The sequence below is a fragment of the Schistocerca piceifrons genome, chromosome 1, assembly GCF_021461385.2.
Source record: "Schistocerca piceifrons isolate TAMUIC-IGC-003096 chromosome 1, iqSchPice1.1, whole genome shotgun sequence".
NCBI lineage: Eukaryota > Metazoa > Arthropoda > Insecta > Orthoptera > Acrididae > Schistocerca > Schistocerca piceifrons.
Window position 1 is genome coordinate 1,040,218,356 of NC_060138.1, and position 15,913 is coordinate 1,040,234,268.

Below are 15,913 nucleotides of genomic sequence, written 5' to 3' on the forward strand. Positions count from 1 at the left end.
GTAACTATTTACAAAATATTCGTAGGCTTCTGTAGCTTCAATCAGTTTAGTAAATTTCTTCTATGTGTATCAATGCATCATCCAGTAAAATAACACAAGGTGTATGGTGATACTGAAAGTGGTCTTCATTGGGGTGACAATGTATACTACTTTTGTAACGCGAACAGAGCCCCCAGTGTATTTGTACATTGAATTAGATATCTTGTAACAGTGGTATCAAAGAACTTGTGATGAAATGATTCTTAATGTGCCAGATACCTTTCGCATCAATGAAAGGGCTAGCGCGTGTGCACCAGTGGTCTGTAAGCTGCCTAATATTGACAAAAAGTGTGATGAAAGCTTCTCCATATCTTCATGTTTCTGTCTGTTTAATTATATTATGAAAAGGGTAGTTGCTACTCATCAAATTGTGGAGATGCTGAGTCGCAGACAGGACCAACAAAAAGACTGTCAGAAAGTGAGCTTTTGGCCAACAAGGCCTTCATCAAAAACAGACCCCACACACACAAGGAAGATGAATAAAGAAAAATATACATTACTTCCTGTTAACTTTACTGCAAAATCAAAATTAATACTACAAGAAAAGATATTTATACAATGCGGTATAAAATGTACACTGATAAATTAAATGCAGGTAAAGTTTTTATGCAGTCATGGGCACATTGCTTGTTTAATACGTAACTCAACAGATTTGTACAATGATTAGATTTTTCTTAGAAAACTGCAGTTTGGCTGGCAGTGCAATTCTTGCTTTGCTTTCATACAGAAAAGTCTATCATAGAAATGGAATGGCAGACAGATGATTTATAAGAAAAACAGATAATTGCAAGATATATTTGGTTACAACATACATCAATCTATATCTTAGTAAATACCACACGAAATAATTAACGCACATTACTTTCATAATTCACAAAGACAAAATTGTTTACAATTATGTACATCAAAAACAAAAATTCAATGGAAATTCCTGAATGGAATAGGACTTAAAATAAAGGAAAAACAACCACTCACCTGATTGGTGTGCGGTACATAGAAACACGCAGTCTCGCAATGGCGGTGGGTGTATGCTTGGATGTCTGCATGGGTCTGTGTGTGAATGAGTGTACTTCCATTAGAGAAAGAGCAAAAGCTCCAAAGTTAGTGAAAATACTGTTTTCTGTTGTATGTTCCTATGTGCGACACATCAATCAGAGCTATAGGTGAGTGGGTGCCTTTGCTTCATTTTACATAAATGTAAATACCACTGAAACAATTTTACAGGGAGAAAAACAAGTTATTTATCCTCTGTAAATAAGACCCTGGGGAAAAAACTCTTCTCTCTTCATTTTATCAGGCTATGTTGTAAGATATCTAACCAAGGGAACAAATTAAATGGATTAGATATTTTCATTCAAAATATGACACACATTTATTGAAGTAACAGCACAAAGAATTCTATATGCAACCACTCAGTTTTCTAATACTACAGACAAAAGCACAATCCATATGCTACGGAACACAATAGGCTGTAAATTGATTACTCACTAATAACAGTCCACAATATTCCTTCAATAGCACATGTATTTCAAAACAAATGACAGCTGTCAATGTAAACTTCATACGCAAGGTATTACACTTAATATACTTGCACGATTAAACAGAGATTCAATTCCATGTACTGAATTTGTTGTACTGCATATTTGTTAGTAATCAGTACTGTACCTCTTACAAAAACAAAAACAGTAAAATGTTACAAATCATGCACACACTCTTATACTCCTTCATTCCTACATTAATATAATTAACAACTTCAGTCCATGATTCCAGCACACACTATCCAGTTCCTTTATGCTAAATGCAATCGTGTGATTTCAGAAACAAGTGAAGCAGCACAATCGTAATTCAAACAGATCCTGCTGCTGTACAATCCAGCACACAAAACAACAGATGAGAAATAGTCATCTCATTCACACTTAAGTCATTACATCAGTCAGTTACTCAACAGATAACATGCTCTTAGAAATGTTAACATAACTGCAAGGTACAGAATGCAATTACTTTAGTATTATGTTGCTCTGAACCAGACATTTCTTCTTCTGTCTGAGATATATTTACAAATAACTGTTTTCACTTACACTGAAAATTTAAAAGTATGACAATATTATTACGTCGCTTCTAGCTCTATAAATGAAATGCAAAATTTGCTTCTCACAGTAATCTGTTTTAAATGTATATTAAAGCTTAATTAATATCCATATTTTCTTTAATTTGTCAATCATAAAAAACTGTTTCATGAATTTCAACAAGTTTACTCTTTTTCATTCTTTTGAACTAACAGTTCTTCACCCATATATATCAACAGCAGTATTACAGTTCTGTAACAAGTGATACTTCAATGTGTGTACTTCTCAACCATATACATAATGATTTAACTGTAATGGGGAGTGTATGGTGACACACAAAACACAATCACTGTTTCTACACCCAAATCTTTCACTGTCCCATGAAATGCTGTAAGACAAGGTAAATGCAAAAGATCCCTGTTTTACATAAAAATTTAAATTTTCACTGTAAGTGAAATTACAAGTCTCTAAAATATATGTGATGTATGTTAGTATCCATAACAGGTCAATCAAAAATTTGAAGTTTCAACAAGATCTTAGACTTTTCAGTTATTTTCAAATTTTTTATCATTAATGATTTAATGCTTCAAACAACAACAGCATGTATGCTTCAGTATCAAAAATTAAGTGAAATAAAATATTTCTGTAAAATGATGCTTTCATATATGCACATTACACTCTACATTATCCTCTGCAAGCATCTAATTTGTAACACACAATGGTCCTTTTACAAATTTTATCTATTATCTTATTGTTATTACAACATGTGCACTCTCTCTCTCTCTCTCTCCCCCTCTCTCTCTCGGAAGAAAATAAATGAATGGTACATCTAAAAATAAAGGTAACCACTCACTGTGTCGCTGAAGTGTTGAGCAGCAGACATAAATAAAATTGAAAGCTTCCAGACGATGCTCTTTCTCTGACACACACACACACGCGCATGCACGCGCGCGCGCGCCCACACACACACACACACACACACACACACACACACACACACACACACACACACACACACACACACACACAAAAAATAGATGTAAAAATCCAGTGCTCAGGCAAGTCTCTCTGCAAGTGTGCCTTGCAACTCAACTGCTCACAGTCTCCAATATATAGTGAGTGGTTACATTTACCCCTTCCATTCTTTGCATTACACTTAGGACTTTCTGGTATTTTATTACACATCGAAAAGTTTTACTTTGAAAAAAGAAAAGGAGAGTTAACTATCTCGACATATACACACACAGCACCATTTGAAACAAAAAGAGATACACAAAAATGTTTATTTCTTCTGATGGCTGCAGGAGTTTTTAACAAACAGCCCAGAGTATTAACAAATGGCCTGTCTAAAACATGCCCCTAACATAACAATAACATATGAATACCGTATATATCTCAAAAACAGATAATGCACAAACAGCTCAAAAATGTATGCAAATAATTATTACTTATGATTATATGAAAGGAACTAAGTATTTCAGCTAAGTCTTACAGACTTGTAACTATACACTACTAGATGACTGGAATTACTGTCCCAAAATACAAAAAAGCTGAATTGACAGTTCCCATGACAGTGAGATCTGCAGTTTCATCTTTGACCATACAATATAAAACATTGTACTACATATAAAAAAGACTAACTTGCAATAAATAGAGGCTTTTGAATGAAATTAATGACAATATTAATGATGTTATTAACCAATTTTCAATTAGTATTTCTTCATAAGAAAATGTAATATTGTCTCAAATAATATTTCTTTTTCTTTCACATAGCCTCCAACATAAATTTGAGTATATTTCCACTAGTACTGAAAAAGATTCAAAATATTGTGCAATTCTAAATCCATAAAGTTAAAAACTATTCAGCAGCAGTCTAGTCGGTTTCCAGTCATGTAATAAATTTATTTGCATGTGACATATTAATGTACCAAGAAACACACCTTCTATAGAAGTCTTGGGCAAAGATGACTGTGCATTTTATATTGAAATATAAAGTGTGATTATCTCATATTCTATGACGTAAAATTTCAGTTAATGATTCATCACAAAAAGAGTATTTTTGCCAAACTTCTTTCCATTAGTTATCCATGGTAGATTAAACCATGAAAACCCTTTTGGAGCCCTGATGAACTATTTCTTGTTAATATGGTGAAAAGCTTGTTGGAAATGTGGTCTGATCTGATTGCTGCACATGAACATCTCACAGGGTAGCAAGAACATACAACCCCTGGCAACGTGAACAATCATCAGCACAACAGTTAGATGAAACATGTGGTGTTATCTGCACACAATATGGTACAGTATTAAAAAAAACTAAAAAGGTTTAATCACGTAAATTTATCAAAGTAATGCTCTAGGTCTGATAATCCTTTTGCCCAGTCATTACAATGAATAAATTTAAAAAAGAAAATATAAAAATGTCTTTTTCAAATACAAAATTTCCTGCATCATCTCTGTTGACAAACACATGTTTTTCTGGTATGGATACAAATGTATATGAAAGCAAAGATAGCTATTTGGGCAACTTTTTTGAATAGTGTAACACATTTCCCTCATTATTACTTGAGACCAAAATTTGTCAGCACAATGCTCAGAACAGTCTTTACCTAAAACCATATCTTAAATCCTTCATGTTTTTGTTCGTCTTACACTACAAATAAATAGATTTGTGACATACAAATAAGACATGTGACAAAACGACCAAACAGCACTAATTCCATGATGAACTCTGCATAGAAACAGTGAAAAAGATCCATTTTATGAGTGTATGTATCCTGTACTCTCATCCATATGTGGCATCATGACCAGACACAAGCAAAACACAAAGGTAGTAACTGACACATAAACAAAGTGATTTTAGTACTAACATGCGATGCAGAGTATGTAAGATTTTCACTATTAATCATTAAATCTTGCAGGTCTTTATTTCTTGTTTGTAAAGGAGACACTTAAGAAATAATAAACTGCAGTTCCTCCAAATGTTCTCCGCCATATATCTCACAAAACACCATTTACACAGTCATAGGTTAACTAGCTACATAATTTCAGTTGGCTCTGAAGTAGGAAAACATACTCCATTGTTAGTGCAATCCTTGTTGTGCTGCAAGTGTTCATGCTAAAAGCAAAATCTCATTTATAAATGAAAGCATCTGCATTTAATTATGAGGTAGTGTTTCACAAAAAGTGTTTGAAAAATGTAAGACTCGTACTGCTGAAAATATTTTCAAATGTTCTGTGTTACAAGGAGCATCCTAATGCCAAGACTTACTTGATGAAAGAACAAGGGATATAGTGACTTCTGGGAAGAGAGGAAAAGGGGGGGGGGGGGGGGGGTGAACTGAAAAACACTGTATACTGTGCAGTGATATATAATTATTTTCTGAGGAGTTGATGATGATGATAATGATGATGACAACGATGTTTTGTTTGTAGGGCACTCAACTACGCAGTCATCAACATCCGTACAAAGTCCCAACTGAAATGATGAGGACAACACAAACACCCAGTCCCCGGGCAGGGAAAACCCCCAACCCGGCTGGGAATCAGACCCAAGACCCCGTGATCCAGAGGCAGCACCGCTCACCACTAGACCACGAGCTGTGGACTTTCTGAGGAGTGTGTGTATCTAATAATTTATGAGTCCAACAACTCTCACCTCCTTCCCTCACATCATGAGAAATTTAACTTCATGCAAAGGGCAAATAATCTCCTGATTGCTTTGTGTCCATCAAACATTTTTGGCAGTACAACACAAGTAAATGAAGGATGTAAGGTAATTAATTCACTTACATCACAGATCTGGGAGTGAAATAATGTTTCTGTACATGAAAATGGTGCCTTTTACCCACTTTTTCACAGATGACACCAACCAAAGAAAACAGTTACAGCAATACTCATGTGCCCATAAAACTAAAACTGCCAGAGCAATGTTACTTTTTTTTTCTTCTCAGATGGTATTAGTTATGTTACATTAGTTAATTCATAAACATTTGCTCCTTATATGCAGAACTGAGTAGAATGCTGCCTTACATATAAATCCAGCTTCAAATGCAAGTTACATAAAGCATTACAAGTAATTAATCAATATCTCATAATAATACTTACATAACACTTCAGACACGCAGATCTATCAGAAAATAACATAATCAGACCTCATCAAGTTACTTCAGACACTAATACAAACTTATTGTAATCAGTAATACACCACACAGAACAGCTTCCAGAGCCAAAACTATTGCACTGTGGAAACATGACACTATATGCTGAAATTGCTTTCTGTTGCAGAGGGGTTTCACAAATTTTCTACTGAAGTTACAAGCCACTCAAAACTAACACAGTGTTCAGCTTGCAGATAGCACTTATTTCAGACCAAGCACACCTAACAGTACATTTCTTCTTTTAGTTCTACTATATTGCTGACTTTTTAACAACAATTTACACAGAAAAAATAAACTTGCAGTGAAGTGGAGAATATGTGCAGATCTTCCTCACAGCTGCTATCCACCCAGTCCAAACCAAGAAAGAAAAATCAAAATATCATAACCTTACCTTAAGATCATCCATTCTTTGCCTTATTCGTCTACGCATCTCCCGATATCTGAAAAAGTTTAAATTGTACTCAAAAAGTTATAAATAGATCAACATGATTCATAGCTGTCAAATAGCACACTAACAACAATAAGAATTTTAAAATTAGGGTGAATGTGTGTCTCTTACTTAGCTTTGATGCGTTTTGTTTCTCGTTCTTCCTCTTCCTGATAACGCATAAGAATAGCACGGCATTCTGTAATGCTGAGATTTAGAAACTGAGCCACTTCATTGCTGATTTCTTCTGTATTCTGTTTATCCATTAAAAATAGCTTTGCAACATCTTCATGGGGACCCAACATAACTCGTACTAACAAAGGGTATTCATCTTCACGCAAACGTCGCCTTTCTTAAACAGACAAGAAAAGAAATTTCTTCAACTATTTTTCATCACTAATTATCTCTTTCAACCTCCTTTCTTCGCTCTTTAACTGGGAATATCTAAATCCGTGTAACATCATGAAAATTATGAGATACTATCAAGTCATAAAAAAAGTTATGCAAATATGTTCAAGTGACTCACTAACAAGTTCTCTCCAAGTCCTGGATTGATCTGCCTATAGCAGATACCATTGGTCTGCTTGCCTTACAGACACCTAATATGAAAAGTATATATCTGCAGTCTGGCAGAGCAACTTACAAACACACAAAAAACTGAAAAACAAATATGTGAAATTTATCAAAATGTAGCTGATAAATACTAACTAAAGCATTATTCTTTCATTATTACAAAGATTCAATTTCTGGATAAAATCAGTCACTGCGACCCAGAATAATGATATAATAAACAACAATAATGCATGACAATGCACCAGTTTGCATCTTTCAATTTCCTAGTCCCATTATTCGCCAGTTCGCGAGCAATAAATAAGAACTAACTAGAGGTACCCACATACTGAGATATGCAATATACAGTATGTTACACAATGACATGTATCGTATATTGCATCTCTCAGTATGTAAGGTACATTAAGTTTTTTATTATTATTTTTTGTGAAGTGGAAATATCTTATAGAGTAAAAGACACGAACACTTAAAGAATTTACAGTACATTATTATAGCAAAATGAGAAATAACTAGAGGTACCTTACATACTGAGAGATGCAACATATAGTATGTGATACAATGACATATACTGTATATTGCATCTCTTCGTATGTTGTTGTTGTTGTTGTTGTTGTGGTCTTCAGTCCTGAGACTGGTTTGATGCAGCTCTCCATGCTACTCTATCCTGTGCAAGCTTCTTCATCTCCCAGTACCTACTGCAGCCTACATCCTTCTGAATCTGCTTAGTGTATTCATCTCTTGGTCTCCCTCTACAATTTTTACCCTCCACACTGCCCTCCAATACTAAATTGGTGATCCCTCGATGTCTCAGAACATGTCCTACCAACCGATCCGTTCTTCTAGTCAAGTTGTGCCACAAGCTCCTCTTCTCCCAAATTCTATTCAATACCTCCTCATTAGTTACGTGATCTACCCATCTAATCTTTAGCATTCTTCTGTAGCACCACATTTCGAAAGCTTCTATTCTCTTTTTGTCCAAACTATTTATCGTCCACGTTTCACTTCCATACATGGCTACACTCCATACAAATACTTTCAGAAACGACTTCCTGACATTTAAATCTATACTCAATGTTAACAAATTTTTCTTCTTCAGAAACGCTTTCCTTGCCATTGCCAGTCTAAATTTTATATCCTCTCTACTTCGACCATCATCAGTTATTTTGCTCCCCAAATAGCAAAAGTCCTTTACTACTTCAAGTGTCTCATTTCCTAATCTAATTTCCTCAGCATCACCTGGCTTAATTCGACTACATACCATTACCCTCATTTTGCTTTTGTTGATGTTCATCTTATATCCTCCTTTCAAGACACTGTCCATTCCATTGAAATGCTCTTCCAAGTCCTTTGCTGTCCCTGACAGAATTACAATGTCATCGGCGAACCTCAGAGTTTTTATTTCTTCTCCATGGATTTTAATACTTACTCCAAACTTTTCTTTTGTTTCCTTTGTTGCTTGCTCAATATACAGACTGAATAACATCGGGGATAGGCTACAGCCCTGTCTCACTCCCTTCCCAACCACTGCTTCCCTTTCATGCCCCTCGAACCTTATAACTGCCATCTGGTTTCTGTACAAATTGTAAATAGCCTTTCACTCCCTGTATTTTACCCCTGCCACCTTCAGAATTTGAAAGAGAGTATTCCAATCAACATTGTCAAAAGCTTTCTCTAAGTCTACAAATGCTAGAAACATAGGTTTGCCTTTCCTTAATCTTTCTTCTAAGATAAGTCGTAGGGTCAGTATTGCCTCACGTGTTCCAACATTTCTATGGAATCCAAACTGATCTTCCCCGAGGTCGGCTTCTATCAGTTTTTCCATTCGTCTGTAAAGAATTCGCGTTAGTATTTTGCAGCTGTGACTTATTAAACTGATAGTTCGGTAATTTTCACATCTGTCAACACCTCCTTTCTTCTTGAAGTCTGAGGGTATTTTGCCTGTCTCATACATCGTGCTCACCAGATGGTAGAGTTTTGTCAGGACTGGCTCTCCCAAGGCTGTCAGTAGTTCTAATGGAATGTTGTCTACTCCGGGGGCCTTGTTTCGACTTAGGTTTTTCAGTGCTCTGTCAAGCTCTTCACGCAGTATCTTATCTCTCATTTCATCTTCATCTACATCCTCTTCTATTTCCATAATATTGTCCTCAAGTACATCGCCCTTGTATAGACCCTCTATATACTCCTTCCACCTTTCTGCTTTCCCTTCTTTGCTTAGAACTGGGTTTCCATCAAAGCTCTTGATATTCATGCAAGTGGTTCTCCTTTCTCCAAAGGTCTCTCTAATTTTTCTGTAGGCAGTATCTATCTTACCCCTAGAGAGATAAGCCTCTACATCCTTACATTTGTCCTCTAGCCATCCCTGCTTAGCCACTTTGCACTGCCTGTCTATATCATTTTTGCGACTTTTGTATTCCTTTCTGCTTGCTTAATTTACTGCATTTTTATATTTTCTCCTTCCATCAATTAAATTCAATATTTCTTCTGTTACCCAAGGATTTCTACTAGCCCTCGTCTTTTTACCTATTTGATCCTCTGCTGCCTTCACTATTTCATCCCTCAAAGCTACCCATTCCTCTTCTACTGTATTTCTTTCCCCCATTCCTGTCAATTGTTCCCTTATGCTCTCCCTGAAACTCTGTACAACCTCTGGTTTAGTCAGTTTATCCAGGTCCCATCTCCTTAAATTCTCACCTTTTTGCAGTTTGTTCAGTTTTAATCTACAGTTCATAACCAATAGATTGTGGTCAGAGTCCACATCTGCCCCTGGAAATGTCTTACAATTTAAAACCTGGTTCCTAAATCTCTGTCTTACCATTACATAATCTATCTGATACCTTATAGTATCTCCAGGGTTCTTCCGTGTATACAACCTTCTTTCATGATTCTTGAACCAAGTGTTAGCTATGATTAAGTTATGCTCTGCACAAAATTCTACCAGGCGGCTTCCTCTTTCATTTCTCTCCCCCAATCCATATTCACCTAATACTTTTCCTTCTCTCTCTTTCCCTACTCTCGAATTCCAGTCACCCATGACTATTAAATTTTCATCTCCCTCCACTACCTGAATAATTTCTTTTATCTCATCATACATTTCATCAATTTCTTCATCATCTGCAGTGCTAGTTGGCATATAAACTTGCACCATTGTAGTAGGCGTGGACTTCGTGCCTAACTTGGCCACAATAATGCGTTCGCTATGCTGTTCGTAGTAGCTTACCCTTACTCCTATTTTTTTATTCATTATTAAACCTACTCCTGCATTACCCCTATTTGATTTTGTATTTATAACCTTGTATTCACCTGACCAAAAGTCTTGTTCCTCCTGCCACCGAACTTTACTAATTCCCACTATATCTAACTTTAACCTATCCATTTCCCTTTTTAAATTTTCTAACCTACCTGCCCGATTATGGGATCTGACATTCCACGCTCCGATCCGTAGAACACCAGTTTTCTTTCTCCTGATAACAACGTCCTCTTCAGTAGTCCCCACCCGGAGATCCAAATGGGAGGCTATTTTACCTCCGGAATATTTTACCCAAGAGGACGCCATCATCATGTAATCATACAGTAAAGCTGCATGCCCTCGGGAAAAATTACGGCTGTAGTTTCCCCTTGCTTTCAGCTGTTCGCAGTACCAGAACAGCAAGGACATTTTGGTTAGTGTTACAAGGCCAGATCATTCAATCATCCAGACTGTTGCCCCTGCAACTACTGAAAAGGCTGCTGCCCCTCTTCAGGAATGATATGTTTGTCTGGCCTCTCAACAGATACCCCTCCATTGCGGTTGCACCTACGGTATGGCTATCTGTATCGTTGAGGCACGCAAGCCTCCCCACCAACGGCAAAGTCCATGGTTCATGGGGGAGGAAGTTAGTATGTAAGGTACCTTTAGTTTTTTCTTATTTATTTATTGTTAAATAAAAAACAATATAAAGTAAAAGACAGGGTTACTTAAAGAATTTACAGTGCATGGTTATAGCAACAGTCTGGCAGCTGTATATCATCCACAATGCAGCCATGCACAATGGAAGACCTGGTCAATTGAAATAAAGAACAACAGTCATGACCAAATACTGAATAAAAATCAATTAAACTTAAAATACCTAGACTAGTACATCTGAATTCAGCAATGACATGCCAGACAACATAATCTTCTACCTGGCAGAGAGATTCTCTCTTTTTGACAGCAAGAACCCAGAAGCAGCCATCCAAATGAAGTCACATTACTATCCTGCACACTCCCGGAGATCAGTTGAACACTGTCCCATCATTGTATGCCACCTCTGTATGCCACTGCACTTAGTCACATGTCTGCTTAATTCAGTTATTACTGCCACTGTTACATGTTACTCTGCTCATATTTGCCAATCTGCCTAAAAATACAAGTTTCATTCACTTCCATTACGAAACTGTAGCCACAGCTATGGCAGCCCAGTTCTACAATGAGGAACCAACTGTAAACTAATGGTTCCTCCTTAGGAATCATGGGCAGTGCAGTGCTATGACTGCCTGGCTACATTACGGCATACCATCCACAGCTACCAACTTAGCTCTCTTCATATAGAGAACAGTGATTTGTGCTACGACGGTCTTGCCATATTTTTGTAATGGTTTGTGAACAATTGTGTTCCATACATAAATTGCACACTGGAGGAGGAGGAGGGGGAGGAGGAGGAGGAGGAGGAGGAGGGGGGCGGGAGGAGATTAGTGTTTAATGTCCCATCGACAATGAGGTCATTAGAGATGGAGCACAAGCTCAGATTAGGAAAGGATAGTGGAGGACAGCAGCCGTGCACTTTTGAAGAAACCATCCCAGCTTTTCCCTAAGTGAGCTAGGGAAGTCAATCAAAAGCCTAAATCAGGATCAACGGAAGCGAGTTTGAACCACTGCCCTCCCAAATGCAAGCCAATTGTGCTAACAACTGCATACTGCAGACCAGCAACAGTTGTGACAAGACATCCAAATTGACTCAATGCATCCTTGGCCCAGTCTTCAGCTGCAAATACAGAGTGTTAACTAATATGTGGGAAACCTCTGGGGGAAAAGAACCAAAAAAATGCATATATACATATGGTCAATTATTTTAATTTTTTCATTACAGATTCTTTTTTGTTGTTACATGTTTACTTTGTTTGTCATTTTGTTTTCAAATTTCCAGCATTTTAAGAACATATTTTATTCAAGACCTACTGCGAATATTGGCAATCTCTGTCCACTGTGTTCAAGAACAATTTCAGTAGATACAGGAGACACCTGGAATACAGGAGCAAGTATGACGATCCATGATATGGCATTTAGAAGCTACTGACAACACTAATGGTAGACATATTGAGCATTTCATTTAGCCATCAGAAGACAACCAATAGGACCAAGCTGGAAACTTGAAAACAAAAAGACTGAAATGAAGAAAATTTTTAAAAAATGGCCATATGTGCATGTGAAATTGTTTTTGCTTCTTTTTAAGTCCTCCATACACTTCCCAGAGGTTTCCCCCATATTAGTTAACACCCTATATAAATGATGCAGTGACAATTACAAGAACAAGCAATATCAGGAGTTCTTATTATCACTGAAAACACGGTCATCACTTCATGCTCTGTTGGCACATGTTCCCTTTACTATAGCATCAGAGGAGTGGTAGGTCTGCCTTCAATGTATAACCTTCCAATTAACAACATCAGATTAACAATGTGCTTCTTTTCTCCAATGGTCTTCTGGTATGTTACACTTTTTATGGAAATTGAAGCCAATAGCTGCCTCAGTTCCTTACCATTCACAGAGAGTTGTGGCTTCTTGACAGCACAATTTGCACAGAAACATGTCATTATTGTTAGGTTAGAATTCCTACAGCAGCAGACGCTGTCAACCCAACTGCAGATTGCTGTGTTGAATATGTTCCAATGTTCTACACAGCCCGTCACTACATCAGAGTTGACAAAAGGCAGATTTTGCCTTCTGTGTCATCGCTAGGAACAGAGGGCAACAAATCTTAAATCATGTTTACCTTCTCCAGCATTACCAATGTCACTTGATACTCAGTATGATGGAATGTTTGCTTGTCACAAAGTTGGCCACAAAGTACCAAAGGACAAACTAATATTTGGTTTCAATTATTTACAACAGCATCTGGGATCCACATTATCTGTTCATTGCTTTACAAATTAAGTCACTGCCAATAACATTTGAAGTGGATTCAGCTTCATCTGTATATTCAGTAAATTTAAAAAAATTTGTAACACCAAGGAGTGCCAAAATTTGAAGCTTGGCACCTCAGATTATTAAACTATAGTCACCAGCAAGTTTTTATTAAAAGGAAATTTACAATACTGATTTCACTTAGGAAAGCACCTTTAATGGTTCACTCATACTGTTAATAATATTTCTGAACTTTGTTTTATTGTGTTTGATTTCTCAGTTCAGTAAAATGTGAATTCAGTATCAGATACCATACCTTTGAAAGCTCTGGAAGATCTCTTCCAAAAAAGTTTATTTGCTCGTGGAGTGGGTTGGACATCCTCATTTCGGACACACATCTTTGTTTCCCTCAACAGCCCTGCATGTCTCCCCCCCCCCCCCCCCCTTACACACACACACACACACACACACACACACACACACACACACACACACACACACACACACACACACAAACAAAACAAAACAAAAAAGACAGTCCCTGACACTATTAGGGAACATATCACAACTGATTGGACTCATTAGTGGACCTTGTGTCATAAACTGATTACTGCCAGTGCCAAAGCCACAGTTTTAGCAGTCACTTGTAATGGTGATGGTAGAATATGTCTCTATGGTGGCTCTGAATCTATAATAAATCTGAGTATGTGATCAATTCATATCTCCTTCCTCAACTGAGGTTCTTTTTAGGAGTCTCAAATGCGCCTACTACTTTTCACAGAGAGACTTATTGATCCATATTTACAATTGCCACTCGATGATGAATTACATAAAGTGGTGATAATCAACATGTCTTTTCAAGTATACAGCTGTAAGTGTTTGCCTTTTGCTGTAGCAAGAACTCGAGTGGTTTTCCAAAGATTTTAGAAACAACTAATGTAGCCTATACCATTTTGTGCACATTATTTAAATTAAATCGTTATTACAGGAACTACACAGAAAGGATATTTGTAAAATTTGCATGTTTAATGTAGCATGGAGCAAGCAACTGTAATAAAATGTAATCTTTAAAAAAATTTTAAAAATAAAAAAAAATTCAGCTCAATGCCCACCAGCATGTAGAGAAAATACATATTTTGCTATGGCTTTCAATCTTGAGAGAGTTACAGTCATCATTGGGTGACGTCATCTATCTACTTATCTATCTACTTGGCACACTTCATTCCTAGTGTCTCAGATGTTGCTTAATCACTGAAGCAGCTGCAGAAAAAAAAGGGTAAATTTATTTTTTGCTCTAAGTGACCACACCAAACAGCAGCTCAAGGTGGCACTACAATTGCCATAATTTCTCACCACATACTTCCATGGAAAACAGAAACACACTACACCATGGGAGCCATTCTCACACAACGACGACGACAGTCCTCCAGTCCATTCATTAACTTATGCATCAAAGATGTTTATGGCAACATAACAAAATTATTCACAAATGAAAAAGAAGCAATAGCAATAATTATTGCAGGACCTTACACTCATGAACACATTCATCAGACGAAGCTTTTCCTGGAGACAGATCCTACCCCATTAATAGCCTTGTTTGGAATCAAACCCCAACTAAAAAATTGATGGCACAATGTTTACAGGGCTGGGCCTTTTCCATATTATGACTAGAATCCATTTTCATATTAAATTTGGGTACTCAAATTTAACCTTACAGAGGCCAGCCTATTCACCACCAGGCCCAACTTCACATACACAGACATCAGTTACTGACACTTACACTTACACTGCCATCACTACTGCCCTAGATTTCCAACCTCATCTAACGGCTGCTCCTACTGACCTCAGGTCTCTGCATTTAGCACGGCTCCAACAATGCTCTTTCTAGCAGCCAATGGGAATGATATAACACTGCTACCAAGCCTAAACCACCACTGCTGACATGATTACACTACATGGGCTGAGTTAGATTCATCACTAATTCTCCCCCCCCCCCCCCCCCTGCCTCACCCCCCCACACACAAAAGCAATCCCTATGCACCAAATTTTGTGTGGAAGACTGTAGTATCCTCCAAATCCAGAGATGATATAACTTCCATCAGGTAGCCCATCCTGCCATCTCTACAGACTTGGCTGTCTCAATATCCAGAACTCGCACTTTTGCTACAACAGCCCAACTATATTTTTGTACTGTTTTGCGAGCAGTTTGCTCCCGAAAATAAATATAACTTCTTTCAAAAGCTAGCAACATCTATCATTAAAAGGAAATTTCCCATATTATTACCAAATTGTAACTTTATCATTAAAAAGCTTGCATAGGCTTTCCTGGCTTAATAATTCTTGGTAGTCTCCTCCAGGTTTGCTGCCGGATCCTAAAATCAACATGACTTGATATTTCAGGGGTCCATCTGCACCCCATCTTGAGGAGAGACGCTACTGTTACTGCTGAGTCTCACTGAAAACTGATACAAGACTAGAAACCATAGTCCTACATGGGCCCTTTTACCATGGACAG

The 15,913-nt window shown here is 37.2% G+C and overlaps 1 protein-coding gene across 1 annotated transcript in view; it reads right to left on the bottom strand.

Annotated features, from left to right (window-relative positions):
- Positions 1-535: 535 nt before the first annotated feature.
- The window catches only part of LOC124725701, a 76,761-nt gene continuing 61,383 nt past the window's right edge, over positions 536-15,913 (bottom strand). The window contains exons 8-9 of the mRNA XM_047248459.1: positions 6,822-7,041; positions 536-6,702 (exon numbers count right to left, since the gene is read on the bottom strand). Of these exons, the coding sequence (XP_047104415.1) occupies positions 6,642-6,702; positions 6,822-7,041 (281 nt within the window). The 3' untranslated portion in view covers positions 536-6,641. The remainder of the gene's footprint in view (positions 6,703-6,821; positions 7,042-15,913) is intronic.